At 36.3% G+C, this 25555-nt stretch overlaps 1 protein-coding gene and 1 long non-coding RNA gene across 5 annotated transcripts; one reads left to right on the top strand and one right to left on the bottom strand.

Annotated features, from left to right (window-relative positions):
- Positions 1-845: 845 nt before the first annotated feature.
- LOC135691270 (gamma-aminobutyric acid receptor subunit rho-3) lies at positions 846-25226 on the bottom strand. 4 transcript variants are annotated; one of them, XM_089115202.1, is made up of 11 exons: positions 24199-25226; positions 22060-22173; positions 13544-13606; positions 8802-8842; positions 5741-5815; positions 5512-5579; positions 4882-5096; positions 3370-3452; positions 2832-2972; positions 1773-2107; positions 846-1247 (listed from the first exon to the last, which is right to left on the bottom strand). In XM_089115202.1, exons 3-11 carry the CDS (start codon positions 13567-13569, stop codon positions 1044-1046), a joined length of 1188 nt encoding a protein of 395 aa, XP_088971328.1. In that variant the 5' UTR covers positions 13570-13606; positions 22060-22173; positions 24199-25226; the 3' UTR covers positions 846-1043. The 4 variants fall into 4 exon arrangements, with proteins under 4 accessions (XP_088971328.1, XP_088971329.1, XP_065065156.2 ...); XM_089115203.1 differs by lacking the exons at positions 22060-22173; positions 24199-25226 and adding an exon at positions 13936-14070; XM_065209084.2 differs by lacking the exons at positions 13544-13606; positions 22060-22173; positions 24199-25226 and adding an exon at positions 13312-13442.
- LOC148957497 (uncharacterized) lies at positions 14118-17000 on the top strand. The gene is made up of 3 exons (XR_016145211.1): positions 14118-14256; positions 15811-15850; positions 16955-17000. It is a non-coding gene; the product is annotated as an uncharacterized LOC148957497 (long non-coding RNA).
- Positions 25227-25555: the final 329 nt, after the last annotated feature.

Here is a 25555-nt window from a genome sequence, read left to right on the forward strand (position 1 = left end):
AAACGTATTCGTATTTGACATTAATACCGAATCATACAGGACCCTTTTTGATTCTTTCATACAGGACCCTTATTGATTCTTTCATACAGGACCCTTATTGATTCTTTCATACAGGACCCTTATTGATTCTTTCATACAGGACCCTTTTTGATTCTTTCATACAGGACCCTTTTTGATTCTTTCATACAGGACCCTTTTTGATTCTTTCATACAGGACTCTTTTTGATTCTTTCATACAGGACCCTTTTTGATTCTTTCATACAGGACCCTTTTTGATTCTTTCATACAGGACCCTTTTTGATTCTTTCATACAGGACCCTTTTTGATTCTTTCATACAGGACCCTTTTTGATTCTTTCATACAGGACCCTTATTGAAAGCAGTGCTTCATTGTACTGAAAATGCTTATTCTGTTTAAATATGTATTGTTATTATATTATTTCTATTGATATACCAATCACTGGCATAGTCCTATTCCAACCAGCCTTTTTACACAACTCCCCCCTCTTCTTTAAAAAAAGTCAACAATAGCCATACCAAACATAAATTCAAAAGGCGCAGTTTTACAATACGATTGCAATATGTAAATATTTCATAAAAGTATCTTTGAAATCTTGATTTTTGACTGATAATTTGTCTAGCCATAAAAGCTAATCATAGAAGTCGAGTTAGCTCTTTGTAACAAGGCACATGAATTGCACCCTGTTTCTGTAAAACCTGGAGCTGTTCTGTTTTTCGTAAAGGAAAACTTGAGGAAACTTACTGGATACCGTAAATCAATCGAGCTTCATAGATAAAGTCTCAAACTGCTGTAAAACAAGTTGAGTTTGAAGAAAAACACAAGAAACTAAGATCAACAATAAAATAACAATTTTTTAGCAAAATATAAACCAGTAACAAAGTGCCAATTTTTGGCGTTTAACAGAGGGCGTAGACCCAATTTGTATTTAGGGAAACATAGAGCTACACGTTTAACGTATCTACAAAGGAAATTTTCATCACACTTGGCAAATGCTCTATCATGGGTTCAAAACATAAATTTGGCTATTCATTTGTGGTACAGGAAACGAAGTAAACTATCAAAAATAAAATGTATGACAATGGAAAAAGAACTTTTGCAAACGTGTCCAAGATATTGCCGCCAGGAGGTTTCTGAGACCGTACGGGAAGAAGTTCTGCATCATTACCGTTTAAATGTCGCTGCTGCATTTCTATCTCGTCCTTTTTTCGGAATAGAGTGGTTGGATTCTACAAAAAAAGACAACAATAAAGCAGAATCAAACACAATGATTCATATATTTACTTGATTGAGAGATTTACGAGTGAAAGTTCTCAAGAACATGCGCAGTTATAATATAATTTATGGCACATTCTCTTTCACTTTTAAAATCGGGGGAGGAGGGGGGGTGGTGGCTTCCTTGTAAAATACGATCTGGGTCAATAAGAAGCGGCCTAGTTTATGAAGAACCCACAATCAGAAGGATACAAAAGGGACACAAGGTGAGCAACAGGACTTGTACTAGATTAAAGAAAGTACCAGCATGTGCAAAATTTTGTCTAGAAAGGGTCTAGAAGAAGAATGGAATTAAAAGAACTTGATTGGAAATGACCTATAGGCCCTTGGTAAATACTCGCAAAATCACATTCAAATATGCAGCCTTTAATATAACATGAGACACAATTAAGTAACTATAAGAAACATTATATCTATTATTTATAAATCGAATTTAAGAGGGATAGAATAGATAGAAATTCAGATACAAGGCAACTTACAGGCAATTTTTTGCCTTTTAGTGATTTAATTTTCAGTACAAGTATATACTCAAACATCACCATGATAATGAATACGATGTTGACTAATGAATAAATCTCCATTGCTGTAATGTAGGGTTCCTTTGGAATTAAAGAGCTTGTACTACCAAAGATGAACATGGTCGACAAGAAATTGGTAACAATCAAGGTGACTCTGGCTGGAACTGCAGTTGGCGGGATAAAAAACGTCGTGAATGACAAACCAACAAGAAGTGCTCCAGGAATGTATACATGGTAAAGGAAATAAGGGAAGGACCTCTTCATTCGAATCACCGCTCTCAGCTTTGGAAATGGCACTGCAAAATAAGAAAAAAATTGAGACCTTCAGTTGAAAAAGATGATATTCAAAGTATCACATTGTTCTTTAAGGTGAACCATGTTCGTTTCAATAACTCCGAAATAATAACTTATTACAGCTAAGCCTCTGTTTAGCTGTAATTTTACCTTATCAAAACCTTATCAAACCAGAAGCGATTATACCAGAAAAACCCAGCTAAGCCTCTGTTTTAATTTATGTCATAGACTAGCCCCCTGTATCTTTTTCGAGTATCATACAACATTAGTAATTTATTTGTAATGCAAACATGTACAATAACTATGGTCAATAGCTTAATTCTTGATCTTTTGAAAGTAGTCAGATCTTCTTTACAATGCTTTCTATCTTCTCTCAGAGTCTGGAACCATGTTCAAACGATCCTTTGGTGGTATAAAACTTAAAAATGGCTTTGAAAAAAGCAAACATTTAGTAAACTAAAGCTTTTTCATCTGACACTCTTCAGAGTGTAAAACGTCAGAACATAGACCAAAGACTCTACGCTAGGAAATATATATACCTAGTTGAGGACCGGAACCATGTTCGTTTCAATTTTCTTAAGGAAACTGTGAACGTAATATTAAAGCTCGTCAAATTTTTCATTTTCAATAATTTTAAACGTCATTTAATATTAGGACGTTCATACAAGGGAACCTATGTTCAAACATGTACTAGAAATAGAGTAATTTCGGAATATAGATACTAACCTTTTAGATAATACATAACATCAAGTTTTCCTTTGATTGACAAAACTTCGTACCCAGACGTAGCAAGGTCTTTTGGCGAAGCATCAATGGGAAAATTAGGATCCTTCCAAAACAATGATATTTCTTTTCCACTAAAGGCATCTGAAATAAAAATAATGCTGCAAATCATTTTGAAAAAAAATGGTAGCAATGAAAAAGACTTACATCTTTCATATATTTATATAAATAAATAAAATCTTGCTTCAAAACCTTGTAAATATTTTCTTTGTCTTCTTCTCAAATTAAGGCTTTCCGTGTATCGATATGATTAAAGAAAATATAGAAAGAATTATTGAGGAATATCACTTTCGGCTTTTGGCACAGTGTTTGATATCTAGAATGTTGAAGGACATAGCCTTACTTAAAAGATGATTACAATATCAACAATAAAGTGCATCTAGCAAAGTTAGAATGGAACTAATTTTTCATGAGACTTTAAGGCCCGTTCTCATCTCAGTTTGAAAGAAAAACCTCAGAAGGAGCATCACAAAGTACTTACAACTTTCTATATCGATGGAGCATTCCTGAATGTCGTGGGGAAATATCTTCAAGTTCATTTTACAATGACAATTTATTGTGAACCTGAAGAAGAAAGAGAGCTATAGTCTTATGTTAATAATACAACATAGCAATAAGCAAATGCAGTAACATGAAGGAAGTTGAAAGGTTACAATAAGAAAGTAATCAATAAAATGGTGGAAGTTGTCAGTGTCAGGTAATGAATATCAGTTATTGTAAACGATACAAGAAATATGAGAAAGGCTAGTGCAAAGATAGCTCAGTGACTAAAGGTGCTGACTACAGGTCCAAGGGTCTGTGGTTTGAGCTTCTGACTTCAGTGGCGAAAATTGCGGGGGTGTGGGGGGGGGGGCGAACGGCTTTTGCCAACATGTCGGTTTTGTCGGTAATATTATGTCATTTGTCGGCAAATTTGCTCGCTTTTGTGGGCATTACCCCCCCCCCCCCCCACTTAAAAAATGAATTTCCGCCACTGTCTGATTTGACCAAACCTGAGGAAAATCTCCAGGTATAGGAATCACGAGGGCTGGTCACAGAGAGAGGAGGGACCAAGATACTGCTCGATAAGTACAGCATCTTAGTGTCCTTAAAACTGCCTTTGGGTGCTAGGTAGCAAGCGCAAATAGAAAGACTAAACTAATAATTCGCAACAATTTTGATAAGGAATGATCAGTAAGTATTTCCTATCTAAAGCTTAGTAATTTCTTCTTAACATAGGCATGTTCGGTATTTAGAGAGCACTGCTCTAATCTCCTTAAGCTGAAGTGGCCTAGGTGAGATATGCTTGCCATGCACTTTTAAAAGCAGAATATTTCCTGGAGCTGGGGAGGCGTGTTATGAGCGATAAGTTATTTTCAATAAAAACATTTTTTTTGCATGTGAAGAAAAAGCACTGTAATAGAATATAAAGGATTGAGTAAACTGGAAATTCATTTTACTGAAATGAATAGAGCTTTTGATTAGATATAAAGAAACCCGTCTTTTTGCTGTTAGCAATTGTACGTAATGTATTCTCCAAATGATCTCTTAGATCAATGACTGTCCTAAATAGAAGGCCTGATATTGTAGAATAATTTAATTCTGTTATTGTTATTGTTTCTGTTGACCTTCATTACTATATATTTTGATTCACTCATATCGCTAGGAAGACCGTCAATGGAAACCATTTACTAAGTACGTTTTCTGTAAATCCTTTAAAGAGCTTAATCAAAGAAGCTTTTTACCAGGCTTAAAAGAATGATGGAAATTCAAGAAAATCTTAATATTGAATCTAACTTCATATCTTTCAGTTGTTGGGAAAACTAGCATCATAGCTGAAATATGAATTTTTAGTCTGTTAAAGAATGAAGCCCCAAATGAAGAGGTTGAATATTCGCTTAATGCATTTCTAACCTAACAGTTATGCGGGTAGCTCTCTCCTGTTAGATATCATTTTTGAATGTCTTTCGTACTGTTAGTTGTCAGTATATGTTTGTGAAAATGCAGAAAATACCTTTTGCTTGCATAAACTCGGCCATAAGGGCCTATCTGTGTTTTGACACTTTGTGTGAACATTTGGTGGCTTTCTGTTTTCCTTGCATTTGAGACGAACGTGTCCGGCACCCAGAAAAACTCCGTTGGATCTATAGCAAAATTCAGTTGATCCTTTCCAGTTTCAAGTCTTTCATCGACCCACCATTGCCTTATAAATACATCGCTTTTCATTGTCTGTAAAAGTAAAACAAAAAACGGGTAACGCAATAGTTTTAAAATGTGCAAATTAGGTGGAATAACGATGCACAAAGATTAAAACAGAATGACGGAATTTAGATATAGAGCCCATCAAAAATAATTGCAATTGTCAAAAATATTTGTTGAACAAAATCTTTCAAACATAAATACATTGCTAGCTGAAAAAGTTAAACCAAAGTTTTTTCATGATGTACAGGCTTGTCATTAGCCTCGTTTTCTGGTATTATTCATGTTTGAACATTGACTATTTTCTTGCCTCGTTATCAGGATTCTGTCCAGTCGGGAAGATTCTTTAAGCTATGAGGAACGAGCTTCAATGCTTGTGGCCTTTTAAGCTACATTCCTGTTTTATTAGTTGTTTGTAAGCTAATTTTTCAAATTTAGTACTAACCAATGTTTTTTCACTGATTGGTCCCAATGCAATCATTGCGATCTGAACAGAGACGTTAGTAGGGCCACCTGTTAGAAGAAAAAAGACCCTGCTAAAATTTTAAAAGATATAATTCACATGGCAAAACTTTAAAACAGCATTCAGAACACTATTTCCAGGTTTTTTGTTGATACCTCATATCTAGGAACTAAAATGACACCAACTGAAAATAAATTAGACGAAACGTTACCTTTAGAGAAAGGTCTTGACCTCTTGTCATAACCTTTAGTCAGGTTCCGAAGTTTCTCCGTCGAGGATGCCGTTGCTTCGAAGAAATGGTTCGCAATATAAAACAAAGTGGTCAATTTGCAGAGTGAACAATTTCAGTATCAAAACTCTAAAGATATTGATTATAATGGTGACTTTGAAATGAAAACTTCTTTGACTTCGTTCGCTTCAATGAAATAGCGTCTAAGACTATTTTTTCTCCTACACTCCTTTTTTTATAAGAACAATTTTATAAGAACACAAGCCTCAGAATTGGTCGACAGTTAAAAACAAATCAAAAATAAGCTGAGGCTGAGCTACTATAAAATGTAATTTTAAGCAAGGTTTCATCTTTAAATCGATGATTTTTACCCATGTGTGGGTGCTTTTTCGGTAAATTTTCAAATTTGTAGGCAAATGATGGTTGTCTCAACCACTTTGTTGGCAAATGAGGCCTGAAAACCTCCCTGGAGCGAAAAGCTAGCAATTGCACAGCTTACACCCTATTAATTTAGGAACAAATTAAGAACAATCCAGCCTCAGATTTTCGAACGAATTGAAAACAGTCAGCCTGAAGTTAAATTTACTGATTCTTATAAAAAAGAGTGTAGATGACACATTCCCTTCCAGAGGTTTAGGTTTACGAAATGTGGCATCCGAGAAAGAGGGAAATCTCTTCGATCAATCTCAGGCATATCAAAGGTAACAGTTCTCGATAAGTATATCTTTAAATGATTCATGTCTACTGTTGTTACGTGGCTCTTGTAGTGTACAGGTTCTTTCGATGGCGTCGAAGGACACGCACTTAGGCCCCAAGGCCTAAGCTGAGGGAGACATCCCTTTTAGGAACTCAAGATTGATTTTAATCGTTCAACGCTAAATCTCAACTAACTTGAATTACAAGAGTTACCAAATAAAAACAAAAAGACAAAATATTGACGCCAATGACGCAATCACACATAAACACATTGCCGGGATCCAAGCACGTAGCATTCACATGCTAAAATGAATTGCATGAGCAGAATTAAAACATGACGCGGAATGTGATGGAATAACATAAAATTAATCAAAAGAAAAAACAAAATAATACGTTACACTTCAACAAAAATATATCGAAACAGGAGAGTTAGTTCATGGCTCTTCAAACCGATCTGAACCTTGGACTAACAGGGCCGACGCAACGAATTTTGAGGTGGAGGGGCCAAGTTCTAAAAGTCAAACTTGAATTTAGTGCTTCAAAACAGGGTCTCGTTGGAAACAATTTTTCTTACCAAAAAAGTGTGGGGACCATAACCCCTCTGGCCCCCTGGTGGCGTGGGCCCTGACTAAATAGAGTCCTTTCGAGAGCATTTAAACAATTTTAAGAGGAAATAGCCATGGACTTTTAAATTTGCTTGTCCTTGGGAAGTTACGAAAGCCACACGGTTTCTAGCATGTAGTCTTCTTGAAGAAATACCAAAGCAACATCTTTGCCTGACACCTTTCCAAGTTTATGGTTATTGAAGAAATACCAAACCAATTCGGGTTTATGGTTATTGAAAATCTGGAATATTGAATTGGCAGCAGAATCGTTCAACGAGAAATTAGAATTGCCTATTATTCTGTTAGAGGTGTTGAAGAACCTTTTTTGAAAAGTGCCTTTAGTAAACCTAATAAATTGCCTTACCGACAAAAAGGAGCGTGCAGGTTCAAAAATCCTAATTGAAAAATTTCCATATTCTAATTAAGAATCCCAAATTTTAATTAAAATCTCCTAATTCTGATATAAAAACCCAAAATTTAAAAAATTTCAGGGAAGCTTTGATATTTCAGTAGGCCTATCTGGCATGTCCTTTTTGATTTTGACGTTGCTGTTGCTTGCCTCGAAACTTTTGTGCTCGACTAATGGCTTAGATTTCCTTTGCAATGCGAGTCGTAGATGTGCTGGAGATGTATGCGTGTGTTGCGGTAGACAAAGCTTTTGCATGAATCATAATGGCATGTAGTTTCCTGTGTGATTCACGTGCACTTAGGAAATTATCAGTAAAGTTAGGTTGTGAAACAAGTATCTATTGTCGTCGTATAGAATAATTACCCAAAAATTTCAATCTCAAATAGAGATAAGTTCTGTACACGTGAGTTGAATAGAGATAAGGTATTTTGAAACCCCTACCAAACGAGTTGAATTAAAGCGTTTAATGCAAAAGTAAACGAACTTTGGAATCAAAAATTATAAAAAATCCATTTAAACCTTTAAAAGCACTCAGCAGCTCTAGGTTCCATTTAGAAACAAGTGGAAGCAAAAGTGAAATTTATCAAGGTATGGAAAAATTCCCAAGACCTAGAACTCCTGTAATGTAAAATTAAAAAAATACCCAACATAGAAAATGCAATGCATGTTGCTATTTTCATTTACAAGTCAATCCATTAGAAGAAAATAATTCTTTTAAATTGTTGCTTCTATGGCGCAGTGGGTCACACTGCTGTCTCTCGCCACTGTGGATAAACATACGAACCATAGTTCTAGTTCTACAAGCCTCAGTAAATGAAGCATTCTTTTGAAATAAGAGTTAAGATGTCAGAAAGGCCTAGGTACCTTTAAGTAAGAAATTTGGAAGATCTAAACGAAATAAAGTTTCCTGTAATCCAGTTCATGACCATATGGTTTAATACTAGCATTTTATGCATTTTTGAAACTGCTTAAATTTGCTTCAAGCATATTTGAGTACAGCAAAAATCACAAAAATCTGGCGGCAAGTTAAAGAACAAAATAATCGCACAAACCTGTCAAGAAGGTAAAACATTGATATTGAACGATAAGAGTAGCATTTTCTTGACAGCAAAATAAAGGCACATGAAGGTTCACACACAAAAAACTCATTTGAAAATGCTTTGAACGCAAACTTGATTGTGGTAATATATCAGTTGATTTTTGAATGAAAACAGTTTTTAAATTCATCTTGATAAAAATTGCCAGAGCTGCAATAGAATACGATAGCGACTCAAACTGTTGCTAAGTAGAAGATATCTTATTTGCTTGAAAAACAAAATAAATTTTTAATTACCGTGGAAAACATTGATAAAGACAAGCAATAGAATCCAGAACCTAAGGAAAAAGAGACAAAAATTAGCACATGATTGCATTGAATAAAAACCAACTGAACTTGGGTAATCCTAGCAAAACCCAAAGTGCATAGCACGAAACGAGATTCAAAAACGAAATAATATTTTGATATCCTGACTCTGAACATTCTTACCAACGTTTTTCCAGAGTTTTGAAAAAGTCTTCCAGATAGTTTCCTAAAGCCATTAAAACCTTCCTCAGAATAACCATTAAATAAAGGCTGATTGCGGTCTTTGCACATAGATTTATTTTGCAATAACTTTTGTTAAGTATTCATAAAGTTAGTGGAAGGAATTTGTATTGAGTACCTTCCATTCTAAGAAACGTTTGGCACCAAAATGCGGTAAAAAATCAGGAAACGTATTTACCAGCATATTGCAAAGCTTCTTAAAAATGGGTACATTAAAAATACACAGCATTTCCAGCACAATACAAGTTTCAGAATTAAACACAATTATGTTTTTACGCATTTCGCTCCACTCACGATACCGCAAAACGAAGATTTCATCTGGCGCTGGAAATTCAACATTCCCTACTGGAAAAAAAAATTTTAATTTCAATTTCTTGAAAAATTTCTTGGAGATTGTGTAAAATAAAACTTTAGAACCTTCATATTTGAAGAGAGCATCAAAAAGTGCAAATATATGATGCTTAAGTACTATTTGTCTTTAGAGTATAAAAGTCGGTTAAAGGTAATGTGTCAAGCTAAAGCAAGCAACTCTGCGGGGGTTTTCAGAAACATGTGATTTATCATGTCATCACCCCCAGCGATTACGGTTGTTCTGTTTATCTACCATGTTGCAAGGTTAGCTTTTCATGTGAACAGTTTTGCATTGCAAGAATTCTGACCAATCACAGGCCATTATTTTGATGTTGCTTGACATTAAGTTGGGTATACGCAGTCCTTTTATATGAACACATTACCTTTAATCACAAGGAAGTCATTACGATTAGCATTACGTTTCATGGCAGAGGGGCTCTTACTTCGAATGCCTACAATATCTTTGCAGTTTCATAGCAAACAACTTAGTGGGACGATGCCAAGCAGATGATACTGAATACAGAGCTAGACTATGAGTGAAACATCAATTACCTGAAACTGTATATAGTCTGACTAAGACCATCTGCAACCTGTCTCATTTCCATGGCACACAAAGAAGAATCATTTCCTCATACTCTGATAATATTCAGGCGTCTTGAAATACCATTTAAGAAGAATAAGTTTATGTAAGCTGCGTACAAACCTAAATAATCGCGACCATACAATGTTGCAAACACAGCGATGCAATGTTTTCAAAACTGCCTTCATTACTCCCAAGGATGATGTTTTCATGTTTAATTACGCGTAGCTACATCTTTGACGACTGCTCTCCTGATTTGAATAGTTATGTTTGTGGTAGACTGTTATGAATCAAGTAACCTGTTTATTGTATAAGCACTTATACACCTCTGTCTGGTACCACGTCGACCAGCTCGTTTCAACGGCCTGGTGTGAGCAAATATTCTGATGAATGCACTGATACAGCTAGCCGGTAACCACTTTCCAACAAAGGGTAACCCCACCGACTTTGCTGTAGACAAAGGGCCCGTTCACACCTTATCGGAAAACTATTGGAGCTCAATGATACGGATATCTTGTTTTTTACACTGACCGGATAGGTTCGCTGTCATTATAGCTCACACTCGTCCCAACTTTCATGCTTTGTTCACTGAAAACCTGCCGTGATCTCTTTCTTGCTTTTTCGTAAACAGACTAAATTGCGCAATTCAAAAAAATATATAATGGTTTCAATAAACTTTGAGTGAACAAGCTTTTCAGGACGAGAGAGTCTGAGGTTAAGCTGTTGTTTGAATGTGCTTTGATTCGATTTTTAATTATTCATACGCGATATCCTTTCAGCCAGTGCAAAGTAAATGCATCACTTTCTCTAGTTCATTACACACAAAGCTTCAAAGTGCAAATTTTCAAGCACCTACTGAAAAGGAGCCCAGAGTGACTTTGATGCCTCCTCCATAGCGGAGTTAATGCGATATGGCATTCAGAGCAGAGTGAATTTGATGTCACCTTCAGAGCAGAGTGATTTTGATGTCACCTACAGAGCAGAGTGAATTTGATGTCACCTACAGAGCAGAGTGAATTTGATGTCACCTTCAGAGCAGAGTGATTTTGATGTCACCTACAGAGCAGAGTGGATTTGATGTCACCTACAGAGCAGAGTGAATTTGATGTCACCTTCAGAGCAGAGTGATTTTGATGTCACCTTCAGAGCAGAGAAACTGTGATATCACCATCAGAGCAGTGTGAATTTGATATCACCTTCAGAGCAGAGTGATTTTGATGTCGCCTTCAGAGCAGAGAAATTGTGATATCACCTTCCGAGCAGAGTGATTCTGACGTCATCATCAGAGCAGAGTGATTTTGATGTCACCTTCAGAGCAGAGTGATTCTGATGTCACCTTTAGAGCAGAGTGATTTTGATGTCACCATCAGTGCAGAGTGATTTTGATGTCACCATCAGTGCAGAGTGATTGTGATTTCAGCTTCAGAGCAAAATGATTTTGATGTCACCATCAGAACAGAGTGATTGTGATGTCACCTTCAGAGCAAAGTGATTTTGATGTCACCTTCAGAGCAGAGTGATTTTGATGTCACCTACAGAGCAGAGTGATTTTGATGTCAGCTTCAGAGCAGAGTGATTCTGATGTCACCTTCAGAGCAGAGTGATTTTGATGTCACCATCAGTGCAGAGTGATTGTGATGTCACCATCAGAGCAAAGTGATTTTGATGTCACCATCAGTGCAGAGTGATTTTGATGTCACCTTCAGAGCAAAGTGATTTTGATGTCACCTTCAGAGCAGAGTGATTTTGATGTCACCTACAGAGCAGAGTGATTTTGATGTCAGCTTCAGAGCAGAGTGATTCTGATGTCACCTTCAGAGCAGAGTGATTTTGATGTCACCATCAGTGCAGAGTGATTGTGATGTCACCATCAGAGCAAAGTGATTTTGATGTCACCATCAGTGCAGAGTGATTGTGATGTCACCATCATAGCAGAATGATTTTGATGCCACGTTCATAGCAGAGTGATTTTGATGTCACTACAGCCCAGTGACTTTGATTTCAATGACTCGAACAAGACAGCAGTTGTCTTGCAGGGCCGGCGAAACTTATTTGAAAGTGAAGGGGCCAAAATATTAAGATTGTTAGAAGGATTTAGTGAAGGGCGGCCACCATATTTGGCGGCAAGAAAAAATTTTTAAAATATGGTTTTCCTAGAATGGCAAGAAACTGCATCTGAAACGTATATAGACCAAAGGAAAATCTTGCAAAGGTTAGGAATAACCCTCTTAGTGCAGTGAATATATTCAATTTTTTGCATTAAATACGAAACCAAAATAAGGTGGAGACGAGAAAAAGTGAAACAAAACTATGCAACAAAGCATAAAAATATGAATATCAACAAACTATATCAACTTCAAATAAATGCCGTCGTGAAAAGATGGGGCACTATTTTGGAAAATCTGATCGTAAATATTTTCGGGACTAAAGCGCTTCTAATTAAAATGATATTCACTCTTTCTGTAACGTTCCTGATGCCAGGAAAAATCCACTATAGAAATTGATCCGCGGACCGGATCAAGTCGTGTTGGTCTGATCCGGAAATCATTCCAACTTTTTTTGGATCTGTTTCGATCAGTCGCGGCTCAGTCATGTGATCATTTTTGCACCCAAGGCGCGTGCGCAACACAAAATCTGACCCCATCAGAGGACCATTTTCCGGAGTGGGTTTTCGGCTTGAAAGTTTGTCCGTTATCAAATAGACTTCGGTTTCCTAAATCAGACATATTTAAGGAAATATTATGCACAAAAACGTACAGAAATGTTAGACTGCGTTTCTTTCTACTTTTGCCTAAAAAATTATTTTGCTCTGCAGAAGAGTGGAGGGGGGGGGCACGGCCCCCATTGCTGCTAGTTTGATTCAGCTTGTATTTAAACACGAGCTTCTGAGATTTTGCTACTTGTTGCATGATCTCTTCTTACGCTTGATAATCTTGTCTTAAACTTTCAAAGCCTTTTTTTAAAGATGCGTAAAACGGATGTGTAACTTTTCGGCGTCTTTTAATGGCATTGATGGATGCTCTTCAGTTTTATGGCCTAACTCAAGAATAACAACTTTATCCAGATGTGATATGAGGGTTGAATGCTAAATTTCAATTTCACTCCCCCCCCCCCCCCTACATGCCCCACCCCTGCATTACTTCGTGCATCGAGCACCATTTGAGCAAAAACAATAAGTACCTCCTGTAGCAAACATCAATTAAATGTTTGCTTTTTTTGACACAATCATGGCCTTCGCCCTCACAAAATTCACATTCTTGGCGACAAAAAGGTTTGAAAGACATACAAATTTGAGGGGTTTCTGCCGCTGAACAACATTTGAATACTCACAAATCTTTTGTCAGACGAAAATCCATAGCTTATCCTACTTCAGGGTTAACTTTAACATTACAACAGCATTCGTGCGGCACTGAAAAGCAACTAGTCAAAGTTGTCTTGTGGGCACGACTTTCATGTAGTTACGAACCAAAGTTATTACAATAATTTACCGCTTGTCACGCTTATGCGGTAACAAGATGTGCTTTAGAACGTAACATGCAAACCATATGATCAAAAAGCTTACCAATTCTTCATGACCCGGTCCTTCATGGCAAATCCAGAGAGCAGGAAATCCAAGGATATCAGTCTGAAAAAATGGATTGTAATCAGTTCAGATTGTTGGCATACAGAAGTTCTACAAAAAGGGAGGTTTAGGAAGGACTTGCACCAGAGTGTAGTTGATCTGAAGTCCGATTGTCAGAGGTTTGAGTTCCTGCCGTAACCAAACTTTTTTTCAGCGTGGCAAGAATCGCAAGCTGTCTGTAATTCCAAGCATAGGAATCACCAGGTATGGTCGATATTGAGGAAGGACAAGGGCACTTGTCGATAAGCAAAGCTTTATAGTGTTGAAGAGCTACCTTCGGAACCTAGGCAAAAGCAGACACAAGACAAATAGATGAGAATGCAGTGGATTACCTTGACTCTTACTGAAAAAAATCTCAAAGCAACACATACAAACAGACAAACTTGCATGTGTTCTTTCGATATTAGTAGTTACAAATGTTCCACTAAGTGAGAACATCAAATTATGTGCCGATGCTTTGAACCGGAACGAGCTTAATAGCCATTCCCATAGGAAGTATCCATTGAATTGATGGAGACTAGGACACGTGCCAATTTAGCTTTAACAATGAAATGTACCATTGGTTGACAAGTTTGACAATTGATATCTCACAATTGTATATCGCAAGCCAACTTTTACCGCATAGCGATGGGCAAATCACTCCACAGAATCGCGTACGTACAAAAGTACCGGCCATGTGATTGCATTTTTCTGTTTTTTCTATTTCGATTCACTACTGGATGTATATTTCCTTTTTTTTCAAAGCCATAACCAAATTATTATAAGTTAGGAAAGTGGCAGAGGGGAAAAAAAAGAACCTTCGGGCGGAAAGTAAGTCAAATGGGATTTGTTTTAGACTGAAATTCAAAAGATGTTCTAGCGAAGTCTTTTGCCAAGATAAGCAGCTAAAAACTACAAAGAGTTCAAGCTTTAAGATGGCGATAACATTGCTGACTCTAAAGATTAATGAAGTAAATATAAAAACTGCAGCTGTATGGCATGTTTTGTAAGAAAAAGAAAGTTTTTCACAATTCAATGCTTTCAATTTAGCGGCTTTATATTTCTGAAGCTAGATTAAGTGAAAAACCATCAAACTTAATGACAAGTTGAAGTAATTCAAATTACTCTCATCGTGTTTGAAAATAAGGTAGGTAATTTTTAGGGTATTTACTAGACCTAATCCATGACTGGCTAATAAACGAGCATATTTGCATTGTGCTCGTAATAAAACAGAAGCAAACATATTACTTAGCTCTCTAGTTATATACTTCTTCCTTTAGAATAATAGGCTGGTTATCAGGCTAACACATCACTATGCTCATGACTTGTAAACATTTTGAGGCATGTTCATCATGCAGTCGTTTTAAAAATTTACAAAATTGTGGACTACTGCATTAACACTTAAATAACAATGACAGCATGAAATGGCAAGCAACGATGAGAATTGATACCATCATCAGTTACCATCAACTTTTATGAGCTCCCCCCCCCCCCCCCCCCCCTCCTAAAAGTGAGCATCCTAGAGCAGGCAAAAATTTTATGGAAACGAGCCCAGCTCTTGAACAAGAACTCCGTCCTTAAAGTGTGAACCCTTATCTTAGTTAAAACTGATTCTCCGACAGTCTAGTTTTCTTTTCTTTGTCCGGCTTTTACAATATGACAGAAGTTGAGAGAGTTTATTTGCAAATCTGCATAAAAGATTAACTACGTGAACTTTGTGCCAGCTATGCTGCAAAAAGCTCCATTCTACAAACTCCCGGCGGGTCCACTCTTATTGTCAAGTGTAAGCACCCGTATCTTCAATATCTCTAAGAAAGGGGTTCAATTTTGTCATATATCTAGGACATAGAAAATAGTACAAAAATGTGTATAATATGGGAATCTTGATAAAGTTTCTATTTTTTCTTAGGGTATAAATTTTATTTCGTTTCAAAGAAAAGGGGAATCAAATTGGAATCAAATATCAGAGATAAGGGTCAGTTTTCTAGACCCTCGGACACGGCTGCTTACACTTGATAGTGTAAGATGACCCACCAAGTACAAACTCAATCTAAGAAACTAAATATTTTATATATAAACGGTAGTGCTTATAAAGTTCTTAGTTAATGAATTCCCTTTTATAGATATTGTAAAAAAACTTTGTAGAAGACTCACAAAAGAAGTTATCAAATTTACTTTAACAAAATATAATTTTATGCTGTAATTTTCCACTTGCTTTTGCTTTGAAGAATGGATGAACAAGGCCCATGCGAGGAAATTTGCATAGAAGTGAGTAAAAATCCCTTTGCATTCTAAGTTCTACTTCAACCTTAAAACTTGGATTCTATCGTGTATACGCTAGCTATGTAAACATAAATTAGCTTTTATTGTAAAAGAGAATTCCATTAAAACCACTGAAACACAAAAGTACCTAGCAGCTAATTTTGTATCTTCCTGGGATAGTGATGAAGTATAAGAAGGAGATGGATACTTAGCAAATATGTTTTTTTAATAGACATATTCAGTTCAACTTAAATAACCTTCGGGTCATCATAATCATCATCATAATCTTCAATAATCCCCATCATCAATCACCAATATTGTCTTCGTCGTCCTTCTTAAAAAACCAAGCTTTTAAGACCTAGTTCTACTTTTGAGAAAAATTTTCTTTTCCAGGGGGGGGGATACTTAATTATTACCAATATAAACAGGGGGTCCATGTCATTATACTTTCTCTGACACCCAAATTTTGAGTTTTAGTTTCAAGGAACCAAATAATAAAACTATGATAAATAGTTAATTTGCAGCTTGCAACGAGATCTAGCATTAAGCTAATTGCAAGAACAGCACTTTGTATTGTTAGCAAAACAAATCACTTTTTTATGCAGCAGCTCAAATGTAGTGTGCTGCAAAACCAACTCTTTATGCAGCAGGTCTTACTTTGTGTTCACTGCTATAGAGGTTTGTGTGCTGCAGCTTGTGATCATGCAAACCATGAATTTGGGCATTTGAAATTCATATTGTAAACGCTTTTGTTTTGGTGGGTGTGCAAATCTTCGTGCTTGTTGCATGTTCCTTGTGGGCCATCATAACTCTGTCAGATTACTTAGGTTTTTTAATTTTTTACAACGGAGTCAAATGGTTGAAACTTTGATTGAGTAGAAAAATCTTACTGTATGCTAAAAGTTTTATGATCAGATTAAAAAGGATATAACAATACTGTACGATTACAAGTATTATTGAAAAAGTAGCTAATCGATTAGCAAAATATACACAAAAACAGATAGTTAATATGCAGTTAACTGGAAGATTAAAAACTTTTTATGCTATTTTTACAAAATGCCTGACTGCTGTGTTTTGCACAGATATCGAGAAACTTTTTCATCTTCTCAGATCAAGAGGTTGTGGCTGTAGCTCCCTTGATTCAAAAGTAAAAAAAGCGAAATATGGCATATCCATTATCATAGCATATCCAGTCATCTGTAGCTGATGACTGCACCCAAAGGACTACTTCATATTCATTGCAGTACTGGATTATATGGAAATGATACGCTATGTTTCCATCAACTATATTGCAGAATACATTCCCACTAGCATTGCAAAGATGGCTGAAAGACTTGTTCCAAAACTGCTGGCATGGCTTTGCTTCCCGCCTCTTTACTTGAAATGGCGATAAATCAGAACTTACTTCAGCAGTGTTCTAGTGAGGGCCTGGGGCTAAAGATGGGAAACCTGCGTATTTAAAAGGCCTTTGAATATTCTGTTAGTTTTTGTTGAAGCCCAAAGAGGAAACTTTTGATAACAGTATAAAAATGAAATACAGAAACACTACCATCAAGTAGTTTAACTCCAACATCACCATTCAACAAATATTTTATTTCATTTAAAAGGCTTCTCTTGTAAATTACGTAGATGACAAAACCTAACCACACAGCTGACCAAGTTGTTGTTTTTGCCAACTGCATAATCCGAAAGTGCCCTTGAATTGCTTACGAGCCATATCAAATGAGCAAAGGGGTGACCTTTTTAGGCCAAGATCTAAAATTTTTCCATTTTATATGCTTTTAGAAACACAAAAAACAAAATCAAAACCAGGGTTACCGAAAGGTGGTGTCAATGGGAAATTGGCCTCGAGGTTCAGGTTCAGGTTCAGGGGGCCCTCGAGGTTTCCAACTTGTGAAAGAAATTAGTAAGACATAACAAAATTGTGCAGCTTTTTAAACGATTGCAAGAAAATGACTGCAAAAAATATTCTGAAATGGATTTTTCGCTAATCTAAAGGACATGGTCGTCAAATTTTTTCTGCTCGCTTCGCTCGCAAAGGCTTCCTCTATCGGTTGCGCCACGAGGCCTCCGAAAACCTCTCAGCGTCATTGCTCACAACTAAGTCAGAAAATGATATCTACATCATTGTAGTCAGGCTCTATGAAACAGCCTTTTTAACCTTTCTGGAATCTTTTTTTAGATACCTCTTAAACAGGCTTTTAAACCTTATCAACTCGGGTTAGGAAAGGGAAAGGAACAAGAGACGATATTTGCCAACTTCGCATACTTTGTGAACGTATGATTGAGAAGAAAAGAAAACTGTTTGTATGCTTCATCGATTATACAAAAGCCTTTGATAGAGTTAAACACGAAAAGCTGATTGAAGTTCTTGAAAAGTAGAACATTCCGCTCATCAGCAACCTATACTGGAACCAAACAGCGACGTTCAAAACTAACAATGGAGAATCCAGAACCTTCAAATAAAAAAAAGGTTCAACAAGGATGCATTCTATCACCAATCCTGTTCAACATGTATAGCGAAGAACTAATTCAAGAAGATTTAGGCAATGCACATGGAATCAAAGTAAAAACGAGGTATGCAAAATCTACGGTATGGAGTTGGATGCCAAAAAGACGATATTCATGGTAATTGAAAAAACACCAGGGACTAATTTCTGAGAAACATCTGAGGAAGCAGTTCTAGAGCAAGGAAAAAGTTATTGCTACCTTGGGTCTCAAATCACATAAGATTGCAGATGAGTAGAAGAAATCAAGAAACGCTGTGCAATGGCAAAAATTGCATTTCAACATCATCAAGACCTTTTCAACAGTAACATCCACTGTAAGACGAAACTAAATGTACTCAGGACCTATGTATGGTCAGTCCTTACCTACAGATGCAATGCCTGGACCATCGGAAACCCCATGAAAGACGAAGTACAGGCTTTTGAGCTATGGTGTTATAGAAGAATGCTAAAGATCAAATGGACAGATAGAATCAGAAATGAAGAAGTATTATAAAAGATGAATACAACCCCTAAGCTGCTTAACATCATTGTAAAAAGAAAAGCTGCGCTTTTTAATCATGTTGCAAGAGGATCCAGTGGTTTGGTTTTCTGCAACATCGTGGAGGGTTTATCGAAGGTATATAAAAGGTATAGTGGAAAGCTAAGAAGAATTTGGATGTACGACATTAAAGAGTGGGTTAATATCTGGGAATACCACAATCTGAAAAGGAGGTCAATGGATAGGGTTTGGTGGAGGAGTATAGTTAGCAACCTACGGACCACGTAGATGCTACTCTGGATGATTGAATGAAACCTTATAGAATGTTTGTTAGGGTACCACTTTAAACAGGTGCCCCCCCATTTTCATAATTCTTCTTACGTCCTTCAATTCATGACGTTTTATTCAAGATGTTTTTTGAATCAAGAAGTTTTCATGCAGCACAGTTTCCTTTTCAACGCTTTTAAGGTACGACTGGTTGGAAATTGGTCCCAGTGGCTCCATTTGCTTGCCCTAGCGGGCCCTTTTGAATCCCCACTAGTTGAAGTCCTTAAAAAATATCCTGAAGACTTGGCTTGAATTTGGCAAGCAGTGCCAGAATGCACGTGTGGCAAGCAGTGCCAGAATGCAGAATGCATGAGCCAATGCTAAAAGCTTCTTAAAGATTCTTAGCGATTTGACTTTCTTATGAGATCCGAACCCTGGTGCAATCTGAAATTTTAAAAGCAAGTTTTTGAATCCTTTTTGAAGCCGATTAAAAGTCTCTCTTCAGAAGTAACAAAAATAGAATGATATCATTCCTTTTCGATCACTTTCAAACGAAACAAGTACTCCCAAACTTTACAAATATTTAAGCAAAGATCTCAGAATTCTCATCGTTCAATTGTACTTGTGATTTTTGCAAGGAATATGTACGCTAACATGAGTTAGCGTTGGTAATCCAAATCAGTTGGCTTTATTTAGCTTCAATATAGATAAAGATTGTACCAATTTTAAATAAAGAAAGGAAAAAGCTGTATGTTTAGAGGAGTTATATCCAAAAGTTATATCAAGCCATGTAGACGGTCATCAGAACAAATTTTTGCTTTTATGTAAGGTAGAATAGGGTCCAGCCTCCCTTGATGATTGATGTTGGGATGAACGAAATTTCGAGAATGAAGTTTGACTGTCTGTCCTGATTTAAATGTATTTTTATGGGTGTTTCCCCCATTCCTGGGAGTCTTTAGGGCGTAACAATGCAAAATTTTCCCTAGGGCCCCCCAGATTACCGACCCTATCTCCTTTAACAGCACCTTCACCAACAACCAGGCTTCGTCGTTGGCAAGACGACGATTCCAGATCTGTTTCATCAGCAAACTTTTATACCCCCAAGGTGGCCTTTCTGCAGTTCCTGCCCCCGCCGCATCACGATGCTTCCGGCGCCTCTGTAGAATGCATGAATAATAACATATAATCTCCAGATTTTCAAGCTGGATTTTTTTCGTGCACCGGCCTAGACTTTACGACAACTGAATTTTGAAATTCACATATCCGAACTTTGTAAAAGGGCAGCAACCCAGATAAATGTGCTTAAAATACTAATAGCTATTTGTAGATTTTGAGGATAAAAAGGTTACGTTCCAGAGCTTTGTCTTCTCTTATTTTGACTATTGCCCTCGAACATCATTTCTCGCTTTGCCTAGATCTATAAAGAAGATCTAACAAATACAGGAAAGAGCCCTAAATATTTTTATAATGATCATAATTCATCTTATGGAGATTTGCTTTGCAAATCTCACAAATGCACAATGCATGTAAATCGGCCAAGGTACCTCTACATTGACATTTTCAAAACTGTGAACAAATTAAATCCTGAATTCATGCAAATTTTTTCGAACCAAGAACCTCTCGTCCACAAGACTTGCAGCACTACAGGCCCAACCAAACAACTTTCGGTTCAAACAGCCTCAGGTCCCTCGGATCACAAAATTGGAATGGCTCACAACAGAAAAAAAATCTGCAGAAAACCTCATCCAATTTAAAAGATTAATTAAAAACTGGGACGGGGCCACCTTTTCCTGCAACGTATGCAAAATTAAATAATTTTATTGTAAATTTGTAATTAAAAAATTATTAAAAATTGTTAACTTGTGTATTTTGTAAATGATCGAATCAGACAAGTTACTGTGTTGTAGCTTAAAATTATATTCAATTCTATTATATTATATTATATTCAAAATAATATCATAAACAGACAAACAAAACTACAAATATGACTTTCCATCTGTAGTCTCCACACCTTTTTATGCAAATACTTTTTTTTCTGCCACGCTTTGATATTCTTAAGAACTTTCCACTTTGAGCTCTAAAATAATCTTAGCATTCTTAATGATACCATGGGCAAATTCTGTTGGGAAACGGAAAAGCGAAACGAAACTGAAGCCTCAAGTTAAGCATAGTTTAGAAAAATCTATACATTATATTATATACAATCCTTTGCTGCTGCATTGTGGCAAAAAACGATATTATTGAAAGATGCAAAATATGAGAAATTTTAATGTAAATCTGTGAATAAATTTTAGATTTTGCTTTTTTCTCTATTTATTCTTAAATTTTAACAGTTTTGAACATTGTTTTCTTATGAAAATATGCGGAAATATTCAAGTAATAAACTTTCACTAGAAATGAAACAAACACAATAGCATATGGACTAGACACTGTATCCTATAGATGTCAAGAAATATGGAACTCAATTCCTACAGAAATCACCTCCAGCTCAAATATAAACACCTTTAAAGCAAGTATCAAAACTGTTTCAGCGATTTCTTGCTCATGTCACTTTTGCAAACCATTAAAAGGACAAGCGGGCTATTAAAATTACATGGAACCTACTGTTTATCTATGTATTTAGTAATTTATTTACTACTGTTACTGTTAATAAATTTGGTATTTGTTAATATATTTAGTTGGTTTTATTAGCTTTAATATAGTTAGTATCGTATGTTACCAACTTAAAATAAAGTAAAAAAAACTATGCAGCACTTGGAGTCGAGACCCTTCTTTTTTAGTTCAAACTTTCTCCGTACCTGTTATTTGTTAAATGTTATCATAAATGCAAAAGTAGAACATTTGTTTGATAAATATACGTGAAGTTCAATGCAATTTATATCAATCTGAAATTATAATACTTAAAATTTAATAATACTTCAAAGATCCTGGCAGTACAAATAATAAAACTCTCTTCTTACTTAGGATTGACGATTAAGTCCAGCCACTCGACTCTGTCTTCAAAACTGAGATGATTCAGCTGCTTGGAGTGTATTTAAGCTGACTGCATCGATACCATCTGGCTGATTTCTATTCTAAAATATACAAGAACGTCAATTAGCTTTCACGGTAATACTTTGTAGATTATATCTTCTAAAAAGATGGCATGCAAATTCTTTTTGATTCCTTATAAAGCATTGCAGAACATCGTCATTTTAAATTATAAATGAATGCAATTTATTTGAAAGTCATTTAAAAAAACAAGACGTTATCTCGTAAGTGCCGCTTTATTCATGGAAAGAAACATTACTTTCAAACATTTCAACGGAAATTGTGACTTTATTATTAACTAAACCGGCATAAAAACAGGAATTTTTTGCAAAGAAAAGGGGTCGGTTTTACGTCTTGGTTTTCTTCCATATCTTGCTTACAAAGACAAGCAATAAAGTAACAAGCCATTACTTGTCGCTTATAAAAAGGCCTCTCAAAACATTTGGTCATTAACAACAACAAAATATGTGCTGTCAACTGGCGAAAAAATGGACACTATTCCAAGTTAGCTCGTTTCTTCGTCTTAAGTCATAGATATTTTTCTAATCATCGGAGAAAGGCTGCGGACAGATTCCTTATAAGTGTCATTCCAGCCAAAAAATAGTCAAACAATCTTCGAACAAAAAGCATTTACGAACGTTAATTGGACCCCACCAGAAGGAAATTGCATTAAAGTGCAAGATCTAAAGTAAAAATATGAAATGAAACTCTAAGGTAGGATACTAAAACCATAGAGGTAGAAAATGGCCATGACAATGAATTGGGATGGGTTGTAAATAAACCGACTGCAAATGAAAATTGCCCCCGGTAAAACCCGTCCCCGGTAAAACCCGTCCCCGGTAAAACCCGTCCCCGGTAAAACCCGTCCCCGGTAAAACCCGTCCCCGGTAAAACCCGTCCCCGGTAAAACCCGTCCCCGGTAAAACCCGTCCCCGGTAAAACCAGTCCCCGGTTGAAACCCGTCCCCAATGAAAACCGTCCCCGTTCAAAAATTTCCCGACCGGCGAATCCCCTTTTGAAAAGTGGAATGACCGGAACATTTTTCCATTTCTGCACAACCCTTTTAATTATTATTATTTATCATTAATACTTTGATTTAAAATTGGCTGTTCGAAATAGCTAGAAATAAAAGCTAATTAAGGCCAACTATTTACAAAAGGTGTATACAAAGGAAATACATAATAATTACAAAAACCTAAACCATATATAAAAGTTTTGCAAATCCTACAGTTGCAATGTTTGGATTTTGTTTTCTTAAGATGTTTTTTAAAAACAGTCGAAGAGACTGAAGTTTTCACTTCTATAGGTAATTTTGCCCATATTCTTTGACCCATGAACTTTACGGTATTTGTACCATAGCATGTGGTTCTCACTTTTGGTAAGTTTAAATTGCTCGAGCTTAGGTTTAAAGTGTTCATCATCAGTTTTATTTTTTGGATTCCATGAAAATCGAAATGCGAAATAAAGCATGCAGTTTTTGGCTGGCCTTTTTACAGAGAGTCTGCACATGAGTTTTGAAGTTAAGTTTTGTATCTAGTGTAACTCCCAGTAATGTTTCTTCGTCACTTTCTTATATTACCGCCATTCCTACATTTAATATCATCTTTTCTTTCTTCTCGCCAAAAATCATAAAATGACAATTCCAAGCAGAGGTTTTCCCCTTTCAATATAAAATTCCCTCTCTGGCAGGACATCACATCCCCTGTTTGCTCAAAGGTAATGTTGTTTTCCCTACCATATGTACTTGCTATACCCCATACAAAAAAGCTGGCCAGGCTTGTTACACAGGGGGGGCAAAAGCGTAGTCAAATTAATACTCTTACCATTTCTCTTACGGGATTAAGCTGTAAGTGTGTTATAGTTATGCAAATGGTACCTATAACGTTCCATATACCCACGTGCAAATTACAGGAAAGGGATCTGTCAAGTTATACTCAAACGAAGAATTTCAACACTTTTTTCAATGACTTACCGTTTTAAATACCGAACATAAAACTCTTTGGAGACATCATAACAATTTTGGTGCAACGATTAATGATTTTATGGAGTATACAAGAATCACAACTTACCTGAAATCGGGCATGAAATTGCCTTCCCAAGGCATCAAGTCTAACTAAAAGACAACCTCAAGCTCTTTTGTCATGCATTGCTGGTCATCGGTTTGCCTATTGTCATGCATTGCTGTTTTTGTTACTCTTGGCCAAAAACTCTCTCTTAAAAGTTCAACCCAAATCTCATGCAGAGCACTCTTTTAAATCTTTAAATCAAACCACCCATAGCATTTCTCATTTTTTGTGGCAATTCTGACCTTAAGGTTAAGAGAATTGATTCCGAAAGAGATTAATATTTCCATGAACAAAGGCGGACAAAGAATTATTTTAACAATTCTTTTCAACACAAGCCGCTTTGGATTCGGAGGTTAAAGTTTAAAGAAGTTAGATCTTCTTAACCAGCAGTACTTTAGGTATCAATGCCGAAATGGCTATTTACAGAGAATATCTTGCTGCTTTAAAACGATGATTCTATGCTTCAAATAATCTTCTTTGCAATCAAACTTCCCAAAACAAAGTTCGAAGATCCCTAAACAAAATGCCTTCTTAACAACGAATCAGAATGACATGAATCATGATATTACTCTTACGTTGTACAAAGAAGATTCACAACACGTAGGAAGCCCATTTAGATTCATAAATCTCCGTTTTTAAGAATTTATTGTCTTAGCATATGGAAAACCTCCGTGATCATCCATTTTTCTAGACAAACATCGCTACTACTCCCCCTCTTGTTCCTCCTCGCAATATGAAACTTAAAGCTAAACCGAACTTATTTGATCCAACAGATGAATAAGAAAATCATCAAACATACCTGGGGGTTCGCCCTGTTTTCCAGCAAACAGTGCGTTCTGAATTGAAGCTGTTGTACAACTTTTGGTGTATATCAATATTTTTTCTTATCTCATAAACTAATAATTTTCTTATTTTTTTCGACGAATTTGTTCGCTTGACTAGTATCAAATCTTCTTTTATCAAAATTGAAAAACTAAAGAAAAGGAATAATGTTAAAACTGCTTTTTCAGTTATTAAGATTTCCCAAGTTGGGCTACGAGACGAGACGAGACGAGACGAGACGAGACGAGACGAGACGAGACGAGACGAGACGAGACGGGACGGGACTAGACGAGACGAGACGAGACGAGACGAGACGAGACGAGACGAGACGAGACGATACAGTACGGTACGACACAATTTCAAAATGACAAGGGAAACACGACAAAAACGGCTACAACATTCAAAACAAGGTACTTTGCATATTTACATTTGTCCTTTTCAATCGGATCTTTCTTGTTGTATGTAGTGTGTTTATTTTTTGCATCAGAGGGTAAAACGTGGACAGATTCAATGTAAGCCCTTCGTAAAACCTTTTCAG

This window comes from Rhopilema esculentum, unplaced genomic scaffold (genome assembly GCF_057945365.1).
Source record: "Rhopilema esculentum isolate cy_ngs unplaced genomic scaffold, ASM5794536v1 HiC_scaffold_23, whole genome shotgun sequence".
In the NCBI taxonomy this organism is placed as follows: domain Eukaryota; kingdom Metazoa; phylum Cnidaria; class Scyphozoa; order Rhizostomeae; family Rhizostomatidae; genus Rhopilema; species Rhopilema esculentum.